Source organism: Diaphorina citri, unplaced genomic scaffold, assembly GCF_000475195.1.
Source record: "Diaphorina citri unplaced genomic scaffold, Diaci psyllid genome assembly version 1.1 scaffold945, whole genome shotgun sequence".
Taxonomy (NCBI): Eukaryota; Metazoa; Arthropoda; class Insecta; order Hemiptera; family Psyllidae; genus Diaphorina; species Diaphorina citri.
The window spans coordinates 96,928-119,326 of NW_007378376.1; the positions used below are offsets into that span (position 1 = coordinate 96,928).

Sequence of the window (22,399 nt, forward strand, 5' to 3'; positions counted from 1 at the left end):
TTCCTATAACAAATAACAGTTATTATAACTATCACTGCCACTGACAAACTCATGATGGTTGAACTTAATGGAAATACAAGCGAGTTCACATGGGATGAGTTCTAGTTACCTACTTGCGAATCTGCAAAACCTACACTGTACCCATTCTAAATTAGAGTCGTAGAAATAGGAGTCGTCCAAATGGTTTATGATTTCAGGACAATGATGAGACCTCAGACGTTAAGTTACAGCTCTATTAAATCTTCTAAAAAAATACCTTTCCTGTTTCATTCTACCACGCTACATTAAACCCCCCAGCGAGGTCCCACATGGAAAATAAGTTCCTCAAAATATACCCCTAGATCCATAACCATAAATACATGAAGTACCTAGATGGATACCTAATAGGTAATGAATGTATTGGGTACATCACTGTCGACATTGTGTCATCTTTGTAAACTGTGTTATAGCTAAAGGTACCTAGTTCAGTTTGACAAAAAAAAAGAGATAGAACTAAAAAAAAAATATAAAGATAAAAATAATTACAACCGCAAATAATGTTACAAATAATCTTTATATCCCCAAATAGATTAGCATAAACATAAGAGTAGTTGCTACGATACCTCAATAGAATTCCTACTGCCATCTCATTATCATTAGACCCAAAACCACAACTCTGCAAATATAATTATGATGCCTCCTCTCCCACATGAGAGAGAGAGAGAGAGAGAGAAGGAAGTGACATATCAAGGATGTGATGTCAGGACTGTGAGCAGGGAAGACCTCCTGTCTACTGATGGTAACTGCTGGAAAACACATGGAGAATCTCGGTGTGGGTATATCTACCTAGTTTGGTACTTGTCCTCTATGTCAGGGGAAGGTTGTCTAGTCCTCTATCATAATTATGTCAGGGGGCTAGATATAACAGATGAATTGTTTAATTATAATATTTACGAGTATCTGATCAGTTCGGAAAAAGGTTCCCAATCCCAAGGCTTAAAATAGAGCACAGCGCATCGAACAGGTATAGGTAAGCGACATCTTCAAACCATTACATATAAAACCGAGAGCAAATAGCTGTATGCGTTTGGCTCTCCCCTCTACTCTGTTTAAATCTGGTGTGAACATCACACGACTTTCCTTATCCTATTGAATGATGCTTATTTGAGTGTTCTTTTACCCTAACTTTTACAATATGGCTGAAACTTTGGATTTAGGCTCTGACACTAAAAAACGTGTTTTGACACTAAAAACTGACCATCGAAAATTGGTTCCGTTTCCGAAAGGACAACACCTTTCGTCCTGGATCTCCTTTGAATTTCCTCCTTGTTTGATAAACTGATTAGAATAGAGCGTATTTGTTTTCATCCTTTTGACACAAACATAATCACCATGTAGGTATTGTAGGTACCTACTAGGTATCTTTTTCCTTTCATTTATCCACCTTCTTCTCTTTGGTTTCTTCTCTGCTTCTTCTTCCTCTGTTTCTTTCTTGTTTTTCCCCCTCCGTTTGTACGAGTTTGTCATCCTTTGAAACAAAATTACCGTGTCCTTCTCTCCCACTTTATTTATCTCTTCCTCTTCGTCCTTGTTATTTCATGTTCATATTCCAAGGATACAGCTAATGATTCCAAGGATATAGGTACGAGTAGGTAGGTAATGATTCCAAGGATATATCTAAATCTAAGTAAGGATTCTACGGATTGTATCGAAAGATTTCACGGATATATTGAAATACATGTTCCAAGGATATATTTAAGGATTCCAAGGATTCTAAGGTAAAAGGAGGTCTTCCGTCTGTTCATTATTTTATTTCCTTTGTTGTCTAAATCTTGATAATTAACCCTAATACACTTGTACAGGTATGTGCTTAATATACAGATATACCTACGTATACATATTACATTTTACATACAAATGTATATGTATACACAATATGAACCTGCTAATTATCATCCCATGCTCCTAATAATATCAGATGATTCATTTAGGTTAACCCTTGTGTACCTACTCTGGAAGTTTAGACGACAAATATAAAATGAGAGAAACAACCAATAAAATTTATTTACGAACTGCCCAAAGTTTGGATTGCCAGAACGGCACAGCATACTTCTCAGACAACAACTAAAGTGGAATGAGCTCAAATCAGTGAAATCAGTATATTTTATATCTAACCACACCACAAATCAGTAAATTCATTCACTGAAGGAACATTTTTCATACATTATCCTGTTTAGCTCGTTTACCATTGGTGGAGATGCTATTTACACCACTTATTTCAATAATTTCCTACCTTTCTCAGGTTGAGCACTGCACGGTGTGTGTTCAAGGGTTAACCTATCCTCATGTTACTTCTGCTTTGTATCTCATCGTTAATTAAAATAAAAACATATTAAAATTTTAATTTCCCCAACTGGGAACTTGTCCTGGGTTTTGTAATGTACGCGTATTCGTTCGCGTCGAGTGTGTAACAATAGGGTGCGTCACGCGTTCCAAGCGTCGCGCGGCGGATAGGGCTGCGTCGATCAGGTCTGCGTCATGGGGAAGAAAACTAAGAAAACCCGCTGGAGGACTTTGCCCATCGATGTGGGAGCTAGCTCAAACGGTGAGTCTGACGCTTTGCATTGCATGTGGAGATCCTGCTAGGCCGGTCACAGTTCACTTTTGAAATAATTTGAATTGAATTGAACATATTGATATAGTTAACATTATTTTCTAACAATTAAGTATGTTAGTATACCTACAATAATTAATTTATAGATCCTCCCTAAAACCACAGAACCTTCTGGGAGGCTTTGTATGAACACCCTTTGCATTGCATGTGGAGATCCTGTTAGGCCGGTCACTTAAGTTCACTTTTGAAATAGTTTGAATTGAATTGAACATATTGAAATAGTTAACATTATTTTCTAACAATTAAGTATGTTAGTATACCTACAATAATTAATTTATAGATCCTCCCTAAAACTACAGAACCTTCTGGGAGGCTTTGTATGAACACTTGGGTTTGTGTCACATTGGGAGAGTAGACGTGTGAGTTTAAGTACGGCGGAGTTGCCTGAAAAACCAAACCTATGTATGAAAATGATAAAGACCCTTTGTAATTTATAGAGATAGAAAGAGTAGAGTGTAGAGGGTGTCTATCATTTTCACACGTTTGGTTTTGTACTTGCAGGCGACTACGTGCTACTTAAAGTTGTGTATCTGCAATGTGAGATGTGAGAAAAGCCTTATGCCTGTCAGGCAAAACCGTCACCAGATGGAGCCGCACAGGTCACATTTGCCTGACACTCCTGACAGCCATAACTATTCATGCAAAACTGAACGTAAGTCGCTGGCCTCATGTTTCCAAATTCACGTATGTCCCTCCCTCATCAGATGGGAAATAACTTATGCCCGGGGCCGCAAGTAACCGTATTAACCTCGGATGAAGCAATCGGATTGATTGATTTCAAAAAAATCAACCAATAAGAAAAGGTTACCGAGTTTAACCCTTTCAACCCGACTTATTTTAGGAAGAAAATTTGAAATTTTTCTGATCAGGCATTATTATTTGGGCTATAAATAAGACCTCTACAAATTTTCATGTACTCCTAGGACTACTGAACAAAATCGATCTGGAGACAAAACCAGACAAGTTAGCAAATTGAATTTTACAATGAAAACATCCTTAGGTAATCTAAGTTTTGTTCTTCAATAAATTTAGTGTTGCGAGGTTCAACAAGATAAGAAATTTCTGTTTTCTGTACTTCTTCATCAGTTTTACCGCTAATTGGAGCGATATTTTCCAAACTGAGAGGACTTTCTAATTGTTTTATAATAAAGAGATCACAGCGTGACGGGTTGTAGAGTATTAATCAAATTATGGAACCAGTGCCAGAATTGTGACAAGTAGATACCTCTTCCCTCTTGTCTTATGTTTAGTTTAGTCTCGAGAATTGCTTTGAGATAATTCTCATCTGGTGAAGAGGAAGTTGACGTTTTTTTCTGAATGACACGACTGAAAAACATCGCATCCATTCGGACACCACAACCCAACACCAACCAACATCACTAGTTCCGAAATTCACCGCACGGACAAAGTTAGCGCTAGGAAACGTGTCACCAACTATCGTCACTAGTTTCAGAATCCACCACACGGACGAAGTTAGCGCTAGTGAACGCGCCACCAACCACTGTCATTAGTTCCGGAATCCACCGCACGGACAAAGTTAGCGCTAGTGAACGCGTCATCAACCAGCATCACTAGTTCCGGAAACCACCGCACGTACAAAGTTAGCGCTAGCGCGACCAGTGTATCGTGAGTGAGTGACGCGTATTCTCGGTTCAGTTTACCTCTATGACACACACTCCCCTCTCCAAGCCTCACTTTTACCTCTATGAGATTTGAGATACCTCCCTCTCGCTCTCCCAGAAATTAGATGCGTCCATAAATAGACGCAATGAGACGGCTAACTTCATAAATAGGCTGACTTTCTTCATTCAGTCTCAGCTATTACCTTGGCCTTTGCTGAGTCTTCCCATAAGAGCCTGTAGACCTGGGTTTCCAAAGACTCAAAGCTTGGTCAATGTTCATATGTATGATGCAATCGATGGCGCCTTCAGTGACTAAGATCCTGTAGACCTGGGTTTCCAAAGACTCAAAGCTTGGTCAATGTTCAAATGTATGATGCAATCGATGGCGCCTTCAGTGACCACAACAATAATGTTGCTAGAAACACACAAGGTATTCTGATGTGACAGAAATAACAAAATAATTGCAGGCAGGTGTAAATAATTGTGCGAAATGCGGGAAATTTGCATTTCTAGAAGTTCGCATAAACAATTCATAAGAGCCTGTAGACCTGGGTTTCCAAAGACTCAAAGCTTGGTCAATGTTCATATGTATGATGCAATCGATGGCGCCTTCAGTGACCACAACAATAATGTTGCTAGAAACACACAAGGTATTCTGATGTAACAGAAATAACAAAATAATTGCAGGCAGGTGTAAATAATTGTGCGAAATGCGGGAAATTTGCATTTCTAGAAGTTCGCATAAACAATTCGACTGCATTAGACAGATGCTTACGTAACATTGTTACCTACATGTCTAGAATTGAGATGATGATATGTAGGTATGTGTGTCAAAAATGTAGTAGGTAACTATGATAAAATAGATTTCTCTGGAGAATAAAGATGGTAAGAAACTTGGTTCTTATCCGTCCAGGGTACAGACCACGTGCAACGTTGCTTCACTTCAGTGGTCCATTGGGAACGAGTGAATTCATAAACAATTCGACTGCATTAGACAGATGCTTACGTAACATTGTTACCTACATGTCTAGAATTGAGATGATGATATGTAGGTATGTGTGTCAAAAATTAATGTAGTAGGTAACTATGATAAAATAGATTTCTCTGGAGAATAAAGATGGTAAGAAACTTGATTCTTATCCGTCCAGGTTCAGACCACGTGCAACGTTGCTTCACTTCGGTGATCCATTGGGAACATCCTTTCAGGAAACTTTCGGAAACGGTACCGATTCAGATGGCGCGCCATCTTGGATTTTTGTCAAAAATGTAGTTGGTAACTATGATAAAATAGATTTCTCTGGAGAATAAAGATGGTAAGAAACTTGGTTCTTATCCGTCCAGGTTCAGACCACGTGCAACGCTGCTTCACTTCGGTGGTCCATTGGGAACGAGTGAATTCAACATAAGGTCTTTTTTCTTTTCAGGAAATAATAATACTAATAATAATAATAATAATAGTGCTTATTTATACTGCTCGCATAGGACTGAAAAGTCCCTTTACTCCAGCAGTAGGCTACTACTATTAGGTATTGTGGTCAAATTCTCAAATTATATTGAGGATAAAATTCCATACCTCGGCTGGGATTGAACCCACGCCCTCCTGTTTGCCAGGCGAGCGCCTTGACCACTACACCACCGAGGCAGGTAACTTTCGGAAACGGTACCGATTCAGATGGCGCGCCACATCTTGGATTTTGTATAGTTTAGTACAGGCGCAACCACACCAAAAGAGAGGAAACGAGCTTCAGAAGTGGAGAAATTCCGAAAGGAAAATTGAACTTATGTTGGCAATAACTGAAGAAGTTCCTGAGTTTCTTATTCAGAGGCAAAACATGACGGAAATAAATATCAATTAAAGACATCTTAATGAGAAGTGAAGCAAAAGAAGAAATACAAAGAAGGAGGAGAAGAAGGATAATTAATAATTAGAGACATCAAAAGGAAAACAGTAAAAATTTCAACCTAATAACAGGTTGTTTTCCATCATCATGTGAAATTACACAATTAGCACGCTATGTTACAGAGAAATGCAGAATTTTATTACGAAGAATTCACAGTTCCATGTTACAGAGAAATGTAGAATTTTATTACGAAGAATTTACAGTTCTACAAGAATTCAAGTCACTACAGTATGCTACAGTCACGGTTGTGTTGCCAAGGCATTGGGTTTATAACCGAGGGGACTGTGGTTCGAATCCCCGAGCAGGGACAAAAAAACAATGGAATCAGAAAAATACCATTATTATTTTGTAGAATTTCAAACAAATTAATTCTTCAAAGAGGGGAGGGGACCTTTATTGATTTTTCCTGTGGAGGAGAATAACGACTATTGGTACCTACACGATTTATTTTTTCCAAACGGAACCGATTCCGATGGCGTGCCATCTTGGCTTTGGTAAACGTACCTACAGGGGTTATATCACTCCAAAAGAGGGAAAACGAGCTTCAGGAGAGGGGAAATTCTGAAAGGAAAATGTTTCAAACTGAATTTCGGCTCTTGTTTTCAAAATAAATTTCGGCTTTTGATCGTGACATGGGTTCATATTTTATCGCCTATTAATTAACTCTAGTTCTCATGTTACGTAACCTTATGTATATCATATCATACCTACTCCAGACTCCTTACCTGACTCCTAAATATTGATAGGATAGGATGTGAAAATAAAGTAATATTCCATGGAGACAGATGCCTTTGATGATAATATTGATAATTGTCTACTTCTTTATTGATTTATTACAAATTTGTGATAAATAGGTATCTATCTATAGTCTAATTTAAGCTTCTTAAAAAACTCCAAAAATTTTTTGTCCTTTACCTCGTATGTTATCATTAATTTTAGAAACTTACTGCTGGCCATTTAGGTTTGAAAAAAAAAAAGATTATGATCTCAGCAAGCAGCTGAAATTTGATAAGTATGTCTCCGTACATACGTCTTATCATGGTACAATGTAGCTTAAAAAATATTGTTTTCTGTCCATTTTTTCAATGTCGAGTTGTTGATGGTTATATCCGTTTTGAGGTCTCATGTCTCATCCTTCTTCTTCAACGTGCGTATTTTTCAGTCAGTTCCAATTAAGACGCGTCACTTTGTCAATTTCATCTCTCCGAAGCCAAAAATCTGTCGCCTTGTCATACACAAAATTTGAATCTGGGCCTCTGCCCCTTTCTCCTCTCTACCGCCCACCTTGTCACTTTACCTCTATGATACCTCCTCTCCCAGCTAAGTTACCTCTGTGACAACTCCCCGCCCTCTTTATGACACTCCCGCCCTCCCTCGAAAAGTTACCTCTATGACACTTCCCCCCCTCCGGTCAGGTACACCTCTATGATAAACACACCTTTCCTCATCGTTTTTACCTCATGACATCCTCCCCCCCTAGTTCAGTTTACCTCTATGACACACACTCCCCCCTCCAAGCCTCACCTTTACCTCTATGAGATTTGAGATACCTCCCTCTCGCTCTCCCTCCCCCCGGTCCAGTTTACCTCTATGACACACACTCCCCTCTCCAAGCCTCACTTTTACCTCTATGAGATTTGAGATACCTCCCTCTCGCTCTCCCTCCCCCCGGTTCAGTTTACCTCTATGACAGATAACTGATGAGCTCATATTTTTCACCCTAATCGCTTGTTTTATCGCCATTGTCAGCGTTTTGTACATGGCCCATTTCTACCACATGCTGGTCCCTTGCTTTTATGCCCATGTCTTCTCTGCCGTTTATGTGTTCTTATTTGATTTGAAATATGTTGAAAAACCACGCGTCTAGACCTTACAGCCAACGTGCGTAGATTGAAGAAAATAATAATAATAATAATAATTAATTAAGGATTCTAAGGTAAAAGGAGGTCTTCCGTCTGTTCATTACTTTATTCCTTTGTTGTCTAAATCTTGATAATTAACCCTAATACACTTGTACGTACAGGTATGTGCTTAATATACAGATATACGTATACATAATATTACATTTTACATACATATTAGGTGTAGACAATATACATTATATTACATACATATTATGTATAGGTATACACAATATGAACCTGCTAATTATCCTCCCATGCTCCTAATAATATCAGGTGATTCATTTAGGTTAACCCTTGTGTAGGTAATATTACATTTTACATACATATTAGGTGTAGACAATATAGGTACATTATATTACATACATATGTATAGGTATACACAATATGAACCTGCTAATTATCCTCCCATGCTCCTAATAATATCAGGTGATTCATTTAGGTTAACCCTTGTGTACTCTGGAAGTTTAGACGACGAATATAAAATGAGAGAAACAATCAATAAAATTTATTTACGAACTGCCCAAGGTTTGGATTGCCAAAACGGCACAGCATACTTCTCACACAACAACTAAAGTGGAATGAGCTCAAATCAGTGAAATCAGTAAATTTTATATCTAATAACCACACCACAAATCAGTAAATTCATTCACTGAAGGAACACTTTTCATACATTATCCTGTTTAGCTCGTTTACCATTGGTGGAGATGCTATTTACACCACTTTCAATAATTTCCTACCTTTCTCAGGTTGAGCACTGCACGGTGTGTGTTCAAGGGTTAACCTATCCTCATGTTATTCCTGCTTTGTATCTCATCGTTAATTAAAATAAAAACATATTAAAATTTTAATTTCCCCAACTGGGAACTTGTCCTGGGTTTTGTAATGTTGGGACATAGACTGGGCTGGATTTCTTTACGTAGCCAGGTTCTCAATAAAACAATCAAAATAAAAACATTAGAACATTAAACTCAAGTTTATAGCTGTTGAGATTCATTATTTGGTATTTGTGTTCTTATTTAGTGATCAGAACAATCAGGTGATGGATTGAGCTGTATTGATTCTGCTGCCTCCCTCTCAATGTGACTTACACACATATGTAAGTGTACCATTTATTCGCCCACCTAAAAAACGTACCATTTATTGGCCCACCTGCCCACATTTATTTTTCTAATTTTTGTTTTTAGAACAATCCGGTGGTGGTTTAAAGATTGAGCTGTATTGATTCTGCTGCCTCCCTCTCAATGTGACTTACACACATGTTCTTCTCCTTCTCCCTACTTACAGTAGGATCGGCGTTTCTTGTCAGTCCCTTCCAGGCAGCCCTATTGTGTACCTCTTGCCCTGTTAAATTTACACCCGTATTAATTAAGAAAAATTCGCGATCTCAAGTTAAAATTCAATCGAACAATCAGGTGGTGGTTTAAAGATTGAGCTGTATTGATTCTGCTGCCTCCCTCTCAATGTGACTTACACACATATTCCTCTCCTTCTCCCTACTTACAGTAGGATCGGCGTTTCTTGTCAGTCCCTTTCAGGCAGCCCTATTGTGTACCTCTTGCCCTGTTAAATTTACACCCATATTAATTAAGAAAAATTCGCAATCTCAAGTTAAAATTCAATAAAAATATTCAGGTATAATTGAACCTACTTATTTCTGCAAGAGCCCACAGAAGTACCTACATATGTATACCTACCTAAAAGTAGGTGCTCCACCTTTAAGACAAGCAAAACATCTCAGCATGACGCGGTTTTACATTTACATATATCGTTCCACCTCACCAGTTAAAATAATAAAATGATCATTGAAATTGTTTGAAAAATTAGAAAACAAATAAAAAGTGCATTAGTGCAAATAGTGCCATAGTCTTGAACCTTCTTATTTCTGCAAGAGCCCACAGAAGTACATTATACCTACCTAAAAGTAGGTGCTCCACCTTTAAGACAAGCAAAACATCTCAGCATGACGCGGTTTTACATACAACGTTCCACCTTACCAGTTAAAATAATAAAATGATCATTGAAATTGTTTGAAAAATTAGAAAACAAATAAAAAGTGCATTAGTGCAAATAGTGCCATAGTCGACCCTTTGCATTGCATGTGGAGATCCTGCTAGGCCGGTCACTTAAGTTCACTTTTGAAATAGTTTGAATTGAATTGAATTGAACATATTGAAATAGTTAACATTTATTAACATTATTTTCTAACAATTAAGTATGTTAGTATACCTACAATAATTAATTTTTATAGATCCTCCCTAAAAGCCTAAAACTACAGAACCTTCTGGGAGGCTTTGTATGAACACTTGGGTTTGTGTCACATTGGGAGAGTAGACGTGTGACTTTAGTACGGCCGTAGACCCACAGGTGGGCCAATAAATGGTACGTTTTTTAGGTGGGCGAATAAATGGTACACTTACTATTCCTCTCCTTCTCCCTACTTACAGTAGGATCGGCGTTTCTTGTCAGTCCCTTTCAGGCAGCCCTATTGTGTACCTCTTGCCCTGTTAAATTTACACCCGTATTAATTAAGAAAAATTCGCGATCTCAAGTTAAAATTCAATAAAAATATTCAGGTATAATTGAACCTACTTATTTCTGCAAGAGCCCACAGAAGTACATATACCTACCTAAAAGTAGGTGCTCCACCTTTAAGACAAGCAAAACATCTCAGCATGAAGCGGTTTTACATCATCGTTCCATCTCACCAGTTAAAATAATAAAATAATCATTGAAATTGTTTGAAAAATTAAAAAACAAATAAAAAGTGCATTAGTGCAAATAGTGGCACAATGGTAGTGGTGCATCCTACGCACATGTTATTGCAATAATAAATCACCACCATTGTACAAATAAATAAATAAATGTCATTATTATATTGTAAACATGGCAGATGTGTGTAGCTTAGATGTATGGTGTGTCTGTAGGATGGTCTCTGATGAAGTCAAACGGGTTATCTAGGAAATTAAGGTGGATTTACTCGCTCAAGCCATTTGCACAAGTGAATCGTAGCGTGTGAACGCAGGCTTGAAGACCTTGAAGTTTACACAAACCAAAGAAACTATATCCAGGTTCTTCTCATAGTTTTGTGCAAACCGAACAAACCGGCATGCGCAAGCCAGTAATGTGTGTAGCTTAGATGTATGGTGTGTCTGTAGAATGGTCTCTGATGAAGTCAAACGGGTTATCTAGGAAATTAAGGTGGATTTACTCGCTCAAACCATTTGCACAAGTGAATCGTAGCGTGTGAACGTAGGCTTGAAGTTTACACAAACCAAAGAAACTATATCCAGGTTCTTCTCATAGTTTTGTGCAAACCGAACAAACCGGCATGCGCAAGCCAGTTTGTGCAAATGGCTTGTAAACTCACCTTTAGACATTTAAAATGTTCAAAACACGTAATATTTTGCACAACCAGTGTTCAGCCAAATTGTGCTCTCTCCACATAACCAAAATGGTTTTCAGCCAGCCTAGTTAGCTTAGTTGGTAGTGCGTCTGCCTTGTAAGCGCTAGGCCGCGGGTTCGATTCCCGCCCGGGGCGGATTTTCAAATTGTGCTCTCTCCACATAACCAAAATGGTTTTCTATCCAGATATTACAAGTAGAGTAGAATCGCGATTAAATACAGAGGATAGGATTGGGTTATCCAGCTTTACAATCTTTTTTTTTTTTTTTAAGGGCTTTACCATCCAGCCAATGAATTTGACCCGAACCCTGAATCCCAAATTGTGCTCTCTCCACATAACCAAAATGATTTTCTATCCAGATACCTACAAGTAGAGTAGAATCGCGATTAAATACAGGATAGTATTGGGGTTATCCAGCTTTACAATCTTTTTGTTGTTGTTGTTAAGGGCTTTAACATCCAGCCAATGGCATGGTCATTCACCCTGAATCTTTAGATACCTACGATTAGCTTGCAGATATGATGGTAGATACTTATTTGGGTACCTTCTTTCCAAGCAGGGAACTAACTTGTAATTTTAATCGATACGTCCATTTGCTCCAACAGCGACGATTGTTTACTTTCAGCATGGTGAAATTAAATTCAAATTATTTATACTTGAGTTAAATTTAAAATCTTCAGCCACACACACATACATCATTTATTTTTCAAATTATTAATAATCATAAATCTGTTCTCACATATGCTGACTTGCTGGGGTTCTAAGCAGACGTCTCATCGCTTCAAGATCTTTCATATAGGTAGGTATAAGGTATTGGTAGGTATATGAGTACATTATTGCTGGGATTTACCAACTCGGGGTTGAGATGAAAAGAGAATTTCCCCATACTACCCAGGTCAATCTCGGATTGAACTCAATCCTGAGACAATCTATGCCTATTCCATAAAGATCTTCGCACTTTCGTTCAAAAAGGCGAAAGTCGAGTTTCGAGTAAAATTTTATAGCTTTAGGTAAAGATTTTGATCAACATCAGTGGTGCAGAGGTTAGCGCATTGGACTTTGGATCTGGAGGTTGGTGGTTCGAGTCCAAGTCATACCGATAAAGTGCTAAAAATTTTAGTAAAAATTTTGGTTTAGGCAATGTTGCAACCTGTATAAAGCGTTATTGCTGCGGAAATAACTGCACCTGAAGAAGAAGCAATTTTTTTGTTTACATAGCTATAAATGTATCTACATGCAGATTGATGCAGAACCTGTGACATAGTTCTGCAGTAAAAACAATTAGCAGAGAACAATAGAATGGAAAAACAAGAAATGAAAAAGTCAGCCGTTCCAAGCTGGCATCTCGAAATGAACCTCCTAAATGTTCACAATTTCTTATCTCACCACTGAGGCTCGAACCCTTGATCCCCGTATTACGAGTTGAACGTTCTATCTCTGATCTACTGAGGCTGGGCCAGCTGTTATTCCTATCCAAACACAGAACTCTATCCACAAGTTTTAACATAATGCTCACTCGTTTCGCCAATTAACGTTTTAATTCTATCCGTATGTGTGTCCGTATGTATGTGTGTGTGTGTGTGTGCGCCCGCGCCTATCTTAGGTGAATGCACTGTCTCTATTGCTTATATCATTAGGCTATTCCTTGTTCCATGTCCATAGATGTGTTAGGGAAATTCCATAGATGACCCTAACAACATTTTAAGTTAGAAATTGTTGGCCTTATACGTTATATTCTGGTGGTTAGTAAAATGTATGGGTTGGCGCGCTGTCTTACTGTTGGCCAACGGTTCCCCAACCATGTAACCATTTCCCAACGATGAGCCACTCTACGTTTTCCCATCGATGTTTTTAGGGGATACACTTGTCATTACAGCTAGCGGCTAGACAAAAGGCTATTTGTTTTGGCTAGACAAAGCATTTCACACCCTGAATCTTTAGATACGATTAGCTTGCAGATATGATGGTAGATACTTATTTAGGTACCTTCTTTCCAAGCGGGGAACTAACTTGTAATTTTTAATCGATACGTCCATTTGCTCCAACAGCGACGATTGTGTACTTTCAGCATGGTGAAATTAAATTCAAATTATTTATACTTGAGTTAAATTTAAAATCTACAGCCACACACACATACATCATTTATTTTTTAAATTATTAATAATCATAAATCTGTCCTCACATATGCTGACTTGCTGGGGTTCTAAGCAGACGTCTCATCGCTTCAAGATCTTTCATATAGGTAGGTAGGTATAAGGTATTGGTAGGTATATGAGTACATTATTGCTGGGATTTACCAACTCGGGATTGAGATGAAAAGAGAATTTCCCCATACTTAATACCCAGGTCAATCTCGGATTGAACTCAGTCCTGAGACAATCCAAGCCTATTCCATAAAGATCTTCGCACTTTCGTTCAAAAAGGCGAAAGTCGAGTTTCGAGTAAAATTTTATAGCTTTAGGTAAAGATTTTAAGTACATTATTGCTAGGATTTACCAACTCGGGGTTGGGATGAAAAGAGAATTTCCCTATACTTAATATCCAGGTCAATCTCGGATTGAACTTAGTCCTGAGACAATCCATGCCTATTCCATAAAGATCTTCGCACTTTCGTTCAAAAAGGCAAAAGTCGAGTTTCGAGTAAAATTTTATAGCTTTAGGTAAAGATTTTGATCAACATCAGTGGTGCAGAGGTTAGCGCGTTGGACTTTGGATCTGGAGGTTGGTGGTTCGAGTCCAAGTCATACCGATAAAGTGCTAAAAATTTTAGTAAAAATTTTGGTTTAGGCAATGTTGCAACCTGTATAAAGTGTTGTTGCTGGGAAATAACTGCACCTGAGGAAGAAGCAATTTATTTATTTACATAGGTATAAATGTATCTACATGCAGATTGATGCAGAACCTGTGACATAGTTCTGCAGTAAAAACAATTAGCAGAGAACAATAGAATGGAAAACTGTTTCAGAGATATAACAGTTATTATAGGTATAACAGTTCCTATAACCTATAACAAATAACAGTTATTATAACTATAACTGACACTGACAAACACATGATGGTTCAACTTGATGGAAATACAAGCGAGTTCACATGGGATGAGTTCTAGTTACCTACTTGCGAATCTGCAAAACCTACACGGTACCACTTCTAAATTGGAGTCGTAGAAATAGGAGTCGTCCAAATGGTTATGATTTCGGGACAATGAGACCTCAGACGTTAAGTTACAGCTCTATTCTGTACCTAGGGATGGGCGATATTTATAAAAATATCGATATTCGGAAATATCGATATATATCGCCCATCCCTATCTGTACCTATTCTAAATTGGAGTCGTAGAAATAGGAGTCGTCCAAATGGTTATGATTTCGGGACAATGAGACCTCAGACGTTAAGTTACAGCTCTAAAGCATTTCAGTTTCAACTTTATGTGTTTTCCAAGGATTCAAAGTTTTCTCATCTCAGAACTTACACAAAGGTTCAAGGATCCGTAATATCCTTTCAACAAAACTTCCAAATTGCCATCTTGCCGCTGTGGCGATCCTCTTACCGTCCTCCACATCCTGTCCTGTCATCTGCATGCCAACATCCGCGCCTCCCTACCTACCCCTCCGGCACTAACTGACAGTCCGGAGGGCGTTGACTCCCTAATCAACTATCTGAAAGCCATTAAGCTGTACAATATGATTTGATCCATCTGGGGAGTCGGCGCGAACGACATACTACTAACCGTAGCTATAGTTAAAGCGCCTTACGGGAAAAAAAAAAAAAACTTCCAAATTCTAGCTCTAAAATAAACCTCTTGTATGAGGTAGACATACTTCTAAAGTAAACTAAACCCCACAAAAACACTAATGTGAAAAAAAGGCCAAGTTCCTATCCAAAAATGTCGGCCTATAAAAGTGGTGAGATCAGAAAATTAAGGCCAAGTCTGCATTCCCAATTTTTCGTGTCTGCTGAAAATGCTGGATCTCAATTCCTTCAACCTTCTCTCAATTTCAACTTGGCAATGTTTTCCTTTTATTTTCATGTTAATAATAGGTACCGTATTTAGGTATTAATTTGAGAAGGAAAAACATTGCCAAGTTGAAATTGAGAGAAGGTTGAAGGAATTGAGATCCAGCATTTTCAGCAGAAACGAAGAATTGGGAATGCAGACTTGGCCTTATTTTCTGATCTCACCACTTTTAAGGGCCGACATTTTTGGATAGGAACTTGGCCTTTTTTTCACATTTGTGTTTTTGTGGGGGATCTCACTCCTTTTTTCTAAGTGTGTATTTACACACATCATTAGCTTTTGAAAATTTTCCGTGAGCTGTTGTTGATGACATGAGAGAGAGAGAGAGAGAGAGAAGGAAGTGACATATCAAGGATGTGATGTCAGGACTGTGAGCAGGGAAGACCTCCTGTCTACTGATGGTAACTGCTGGAAAACACATGGAGAATCTCGGTGTGGGTATATCTACCTAGTTTGGTACTTGTCCTCTATGTCAGGGGAAGGTTGTCTAGTCCTCTATCATAATTATGTCAGGGGGCTAGATATAACAGATGAATTGTTTAATTATAATATTTACGAGTATCTGATCAGTTCGGAAAAAGGTTCCCAATCCCAAGGCTTAAAATAGAGCACAGCGCATCGAACAGGTATAGGTAAGCGACATCTTCAAACCATTACATATAAAACCGAGAGCAAATAGCTGTATGCGTTTGGCTCTCCCCTCTACTCTGTTTAAATCTGGTGTGAACATCACACGACTTTCCTTATCCTATTGAATGATGCTTATTTGAGTGTTCTTTTACCCTAACTTTTACAATATGGCTGAAACTTTGGATTTAGGCTCTGACACTAAAAAACGTGTTTTGACACTAAAAACTGACCATCGAAAATTTGACCCGATTACATTACTTTCCTTCCTATAGGATAAGGAAAGTAAAAACGCTTGGTTCAATCCCAGATCTCACAGGAAAAGTCCCATTACTAAACCCTATGACATAGGGTTTAGTAATGGGATAACATAGGGCCTATGTTATCCTTGAACCCCAAGACAAACCATTAGATTAGGCCGGAGCCCTTATCCGTTTCAAGTGTGCCTTATTAAGTTATTATGTGATATGCGAATATACTGCTCTAATCCAGATATACTTTATTATGATATTTAAGTACTTGAACTGGCGATATCCAGATATTTGTATAGGAATATACCTCGTATATTAGGCATTTGTATACATAGATCTATTAGGTACTCTAATGTGTACTAAATACTTGTGTAGGTACTGTATTATGGTTCAAATAATTGGCTTAGCCTTGGCGAATTTTGTACTTGATGTGGAATATTGTGATTGTGAGCTGTACGGCACTCGTCGCTCGGTCTATAGTAAAATATTGATTATTATCAATTGAATGAATAAAGACAGGTAGAACAACAACAATTTCCCTTTTTTCAAGTTTATTGATTATCGTCCAGAAAGCGAAGAGAGGAAGAAGATAGGATAGGATAAAGTCAGCCGTTCCTGGAACGAACCTTGTCTGTTGAGGATAAAATCCCCCCCGGGCGGGATCCAAAAACGCGACCTAGTGCTAACAAGGCAGATGTGTTACCCTCTAAGATAGGTAACTAGGCTGACACATTCTTCCTTTAGTTTGTTTGTTTGTTTGTTTGTTTGTTTGTCCATGACGTCCCCTCATATCCACTTCTCTCTACTGTTTCAGACATGATCAGGCAGATGACACACCTCAAGGGTCACGTCGTACTACGCGGTGACACACACGACTGAAAAACATCGCATCCGTTCGGACACCACTACAGTCAAGAGTCAAGTTATTTAGTATAAGTTGGTAGCTGTAGAATAGGGTACTTATGAAAACAAAGTTAGGTATGTGTAGACAAGGGAGGGCAAGTTTCCAACACGAATAAATTTATGACTACACTAAAAATTTTCAGCACTTTAGGTACCCAGGTTGCTTTCTACAGAAGTATTTTAGTTACATGGAAAATTAATAAAAAATGACGTACGTAGGTACGTACAGACAAGTATAATGAAGGATATCGTTCTGAAATCGCAGGGCATGATAGGAAAAGGCCAGTCGTTCCGAGAACAAACCTTATCTGTTTAGGATAAAGTTCGTTCTCGGAACCCGGGCGGGAATTGACAACCCAACACCAAACAACATCACTAGTTCCGAAGTCCACCGCACGGACAAAGTTAGCGCTAGGAAACGTGTCACCAACCATCGTGACTAGTTTCAGAATCCACCACACGGACGAAGTTAGCGCTAGTGAACGCGCGACCAACCAGCATCACTAGTTCCGGAAACCACCGCACGTACAAAGTTAGCGCTAGCGCGACCAGTGTATCGTGAGTGTGTGACAAGACGCGCTACCTTCCTAACGAGGCTGACTCGGTCGAGCCTAATCCAGGCAGGATATGAAGAGGTTATTGATCTCAGGATCAAGACTATTTGATAAGAAATGCCAAGCCTTTATTAGAAGTACAATAGGGTCTTTATCAACACGATAACGCCTCGATTTCATCTCTAATTAATATCAACACATGAATTAGAAAGGTTCCAATTATTATCGATTATTTTAAAGGTGCAACTACTTGCTTGTTTGAAATATCAATTGTATAATACCTTACGTCCTTACCTATTTGTCTGGTAGTGCATGGTGCATTCCTGTAGTCGCTTGATAGTCAAAACAATAAATCCATATCTAAGGCTAAGGCCCCTGGACTAGATTCATGTCAGGACCGTATTTGGGCTTTTCTTTTTGTTCCTAAATGTAATACTCCTAGTAATAATATATTAAAAATATTGGCTTCTAATTTGGAGCATCTACTTCTCCCCCCCCCCCCCAAAGCCACTTTTCCCAACACCAAACAACATCACTAGTTCCGAAATCCACCGCACGGACAAAGTTAGCGCTAGGAAACGTGTCACCAACCATCGTGACTAGTTTCAGAATCCACCACACGGACGAAGTTAGCGATTTTTTCCAAACGGAACCGATTCCGATGGCGTGCCATCTTGGCTTTGGTAAACGTACCTACAGGGGTTATATCACTCCAAAAGAGGGAAAACGAGCTTCAGGAGAGGGGAAATTCTGAAAGGAAAATGTTTCAAACTGAATTTCGGCTCTTGTTTTCAAAATAAATTTCGGCTTTTGATCGTGACATGGGTTCATATTTTATCGCCTATTAATTAACTCTAGTTCTCATGTTACGTAACCTTATGTATATCATACTCCAGCTAGGTACCTGACTCCCAACTATTGATAGGATGTGAAAATAAAGTAATATTCCATGGAGACAGATGCCTTTGATGATAATATTGATAATTGCCTACTTCTTTATTTAGGGCATGATAGGAAAAGGCCAGTCGTTTCGAGAACAAACCTTATCTGTTTAGGATAAAGTTCGTTCTCGGAACCCGGGCGGGAATTGAACCCGCGACCTAGCACTTACAAGACGCGGTACCTGACTCCTAACTATTGATAGGATGTGAAAATAAAGTAATATTCCATGGAGACAGATGCCTTTGATGATAATATTGATAATTGCCTACTTCTTTATTGATTTATTACAAATTTGTGATAAATAGGTATCTATAGTCTAATTTAAGCTTCCTAAAAAACTCCAAAAATTTTTTGTCCTTTACCTCGTATGTTATCATGAATTTTAGAAACTTACTGCTGGCCATTAATGTTTGGAAAAAAAAAAAAGATTATGATCTCAGCAAGCAGTTGAAATTTGATAAGGGTGTCTCCGTACATACGTCTTATCATGGTACAATGCAGCTTAAAAAATATTGTTTTCTGTCCATTTTTTCAATGTCGAGTTGTTGATGGTTATATCCGTTTTGAGGTCTCATGTCTCATTCTTCTTCTCCTTCTTCTTCAACGTGCGTATTTTACAGTCAGTTTCAATTAAGACGCGTCACTTTGTCAATTTCATCTCTCCGAGGCCAAAAATCTGTCACCTTGTCATACACAAAATTTGAATCTGGGCCTCTGCCCCTTTCTCCTCTCTACCGCCCGCCTTGTCACTTTACCTCTATGATACCTCCTCTCTCAGCTAAGTTACCTCTGTGACAACTCCCCGCCCTCTTTATGACACTCCCGCCCTCCCTCGAAAAGTTACCTCTATGACACTTCCCCCCCCTCCTCACTCTTGTCTTATGTTTAGTTTAGTCTCGAGAATTGCTTTGAGATAATTCTCATCTGGTGAAGAGGAAGTTGACGTTTTTTTCTGAATGTAGTACGTATGTCTGTATCCTATGCAACAGAATACAGAACCTAGGTAATAGAAATGTACTCTATAGGTACATTGATTGTAGGTATAATATTTTAGGTACATGGAATGTAGGTACATTAGTACATGCGAACACAACTAGTTAGCATATTCTATTAACTATTCCCTGTCTTCATAATCCACTCCAAGTCTGTGAGACCTGTGGGACTAATGAGACACACACATTTCTATTCATGCTGCACTAGAGTTGTAATTAAGACGCACGGATTAGAGAGTTCTATTCGAGAACAGACGCACGTATTAGAGAATTCTATTAGACTGCGTTCATTTGGAATGATCAAAGAATGGGTTTAATTAGAAACATAGTCGTACATGATTGATATACAGATTTCTGAATGGGGGACAAAAAACCTCTGGAGCTGAGAGCCGCTTTGCAGACAAAAAAAAAAGTTTATTAGAGGAAATTGTAACTGTTAAGAGTTAAGGTATCGTTCCGAAAGTGATAAGAAAAGGAAGACAAGAAAGGAAAAAGTCAGCCGTTCCAAGCTAACTAGGCTGGCATCTCGAAATGAACCTCCTAAATTTTCACAATTTCTTATCTCACCACTGAGGCTCGAACCCTTGGTCCCCATATTATGAGTTGAACGTTCTATCTCTGATCTACTGAGGCTGGGCCAGCTGTTATTCCTATCCAAACACAGAACTCTATCCACAAGTTTTAAGATAATGCTCACTCGTTTCGCCAATTAACGTTTTAATTCTATCCGTATGTGTGTCCGTATGTATGTGTGTCTGCGCCCGCGCCCATCTTAGGTGAATGCACTGCCTCTATTGCTTATATCATTAGGCTATTCCTTGTTCCATGTCCATAGATGTGTTAGGGAAATTCCATAGATGACCCTAACATTTTAAGTTAGAAATTGTTGGCCTTATACGTTATATTCTGGTGGTTAGTAAAATGTATGGGTTGGCGCGCTGTCTTACTGTTGGCCAACGGTTCCCCAACCATGTAACCATTTCCCAACGATGAGCCACTCTACGTTTTCCCATCGATGTTTTTAGGGGATACACTTGTCATTACAGCTAGCGGCTAGACAAAAGGCTATTTGTTTTGGCTAGACAAAGCATTTCAGTTTCAACTTTATGTGTTTTCCAAGGATTCAAAGTTTTCTCATCTCAGAACTTACACAAAGGTTCAAGGATCCGTAATATCCTTTCAACAAAACTTCTAAATTCTAGCTCTAAAATAAACCTCTTGTATGAGGTAGACAGTAGACATACTTCTAAAGTAAACTAAACCCCACAAAAACACTAATGTGAAAAAAAGGCCAAGTTCCTATCCAAAAATGTCGGCCTATAAAAGTGGTGAGATCAGAAATTTAAGGCCAAGTCTGCATTCCCAATTTTTCGTGTCTGCTGAAAATGCTGGATCTCAATTCCTTCAACCTTCTCTCAATTTCAACTTGGCAATGTTTTCCTTTTATTTTGTGAAGATAGCTGAATACAAAAGATACTAGGATACATATTATGTAGGTACGTGTTTTCTAAAAGTGACATGCATGATATGCATATAGTCGAAACTGCCTCCCTAATTTAGTGATTCTTTCTCATTTCTATATTTTTTCTAAATGTTTTCACATTGGTAATGTCGCCATTAATAGTTGCACTTTCAAACACAATCGTTCTCACGAGGCCAACTGCATCCCAAATTCTAATAACAGACCTTAAAAATTCGACTGCCCCCGGGAATAAGGGACTTCCCGTTTACAAGTCTAGTGTAATGTCAACAAGTGGAAACGGAGGTTACTTTAAGGCCCGTTCCAATTTGTCGTTCGGATAAAAATCCTGTCGTGAGAACACTCTCATTTATATTACATTGCCTACAGGACATTCGGAAAAAAATCGGATGAAACTCACGTGGAATGGGGGCGTTAAGGGTTAACTACCTACTTCTCCAACAAGTAACTCCATAACTAACTATCGTGACACAGATGACAAAGTCTGCTGTCTGTGACGTGACGTCCTATTATGCAATTTCAGGCGGCATTTCAAGGTCAAGGTCTATGCAGTACATCACTCACTTCCCTGTTCAAAGTAGAAATCAATATGAAATTCCTGACCTTCTCTCTTTGCTGCCTTTTTGCTCTTTCCTCTCTTATCATAGAGCGAATGTGAGGTTCAGAAATAAAAAGGTCAGGTATATTGTGAATTGTTATGAGTGACTGATCCCATGCTATGTGTGTATAGGGTCTGACTGTCTAAACCTCTAAACCCCAGGTCTACAGGGTCTGACTGTCTAAACCTTTAAACCCCAGGTCTATAGGGTCTGACTGTCTAAACCTCTAAACCCCAGGTCTACAGGGTCTGACTGTCTAAACCTCTAAACCCCAGGTCTATAGGGTCTGACTGTCTAAACCTCTAAACCCCAGGTCTACAGGGTCTGACTGTCTAAACCTCTAAACCCCAGGTCTACAGGGTCTGACTGTCTAAACCTCTAAACCCCAGGTCTACAGGGTCTGACTGTCTAAACCTCTAAACCCCAGGTCTACAGGGTCTGACTGTCTAAACCTCTAAACCCCAGGTCTACTCGGTCTGCAGTCTCAAGACGCCCGTCTGGTAAACTAACGATCGCTGGTTCAATCACAACCGAGGCAAGGAATACGAGTATT

At 38.8% G+C, this 22,399-nt stretch overlaps 1 protein-coding gene across 2 annotated transcripts; it reads left to right on the forward strand.

Annotated features, from left to right (window-relative positions):
• Positions 1-2,427: 2,427 nt before the first annotated feature.
• LOC113469073 lies at positions 2,428-21,997 on the forward strand. 2 transcript variants are annotated; one of them, XM_026826506.1, is made up of 3 exons: positions 2,428-2,584; positions 3,155-3,305; positions 21,771-21,997. In XM_026826506.1, exons 1-3 carry the CDS (start codon positions 2,564-2,566, stop codon positions 21,950-21,952), a joined length of 354 nt encoding a protein of 117 aa, XP_026682307.1. In that variant the 5' UTR covers positions 2,428-2,563; the 3' UTR covers positions 21,953-21,997. The 2 variants fall into 2 exon arrangements, with proteins under 2 accessions (XP_026682307.1, XP_026682308.1); XM_026826507.1 differs by lacking the exon at positions 21,771-21,997 and having other exon boundaries at positions 3,155-3,531.
• The last annotated feature ends 402 nt before the right edge of the window (positions 21,998-22,399 follow it).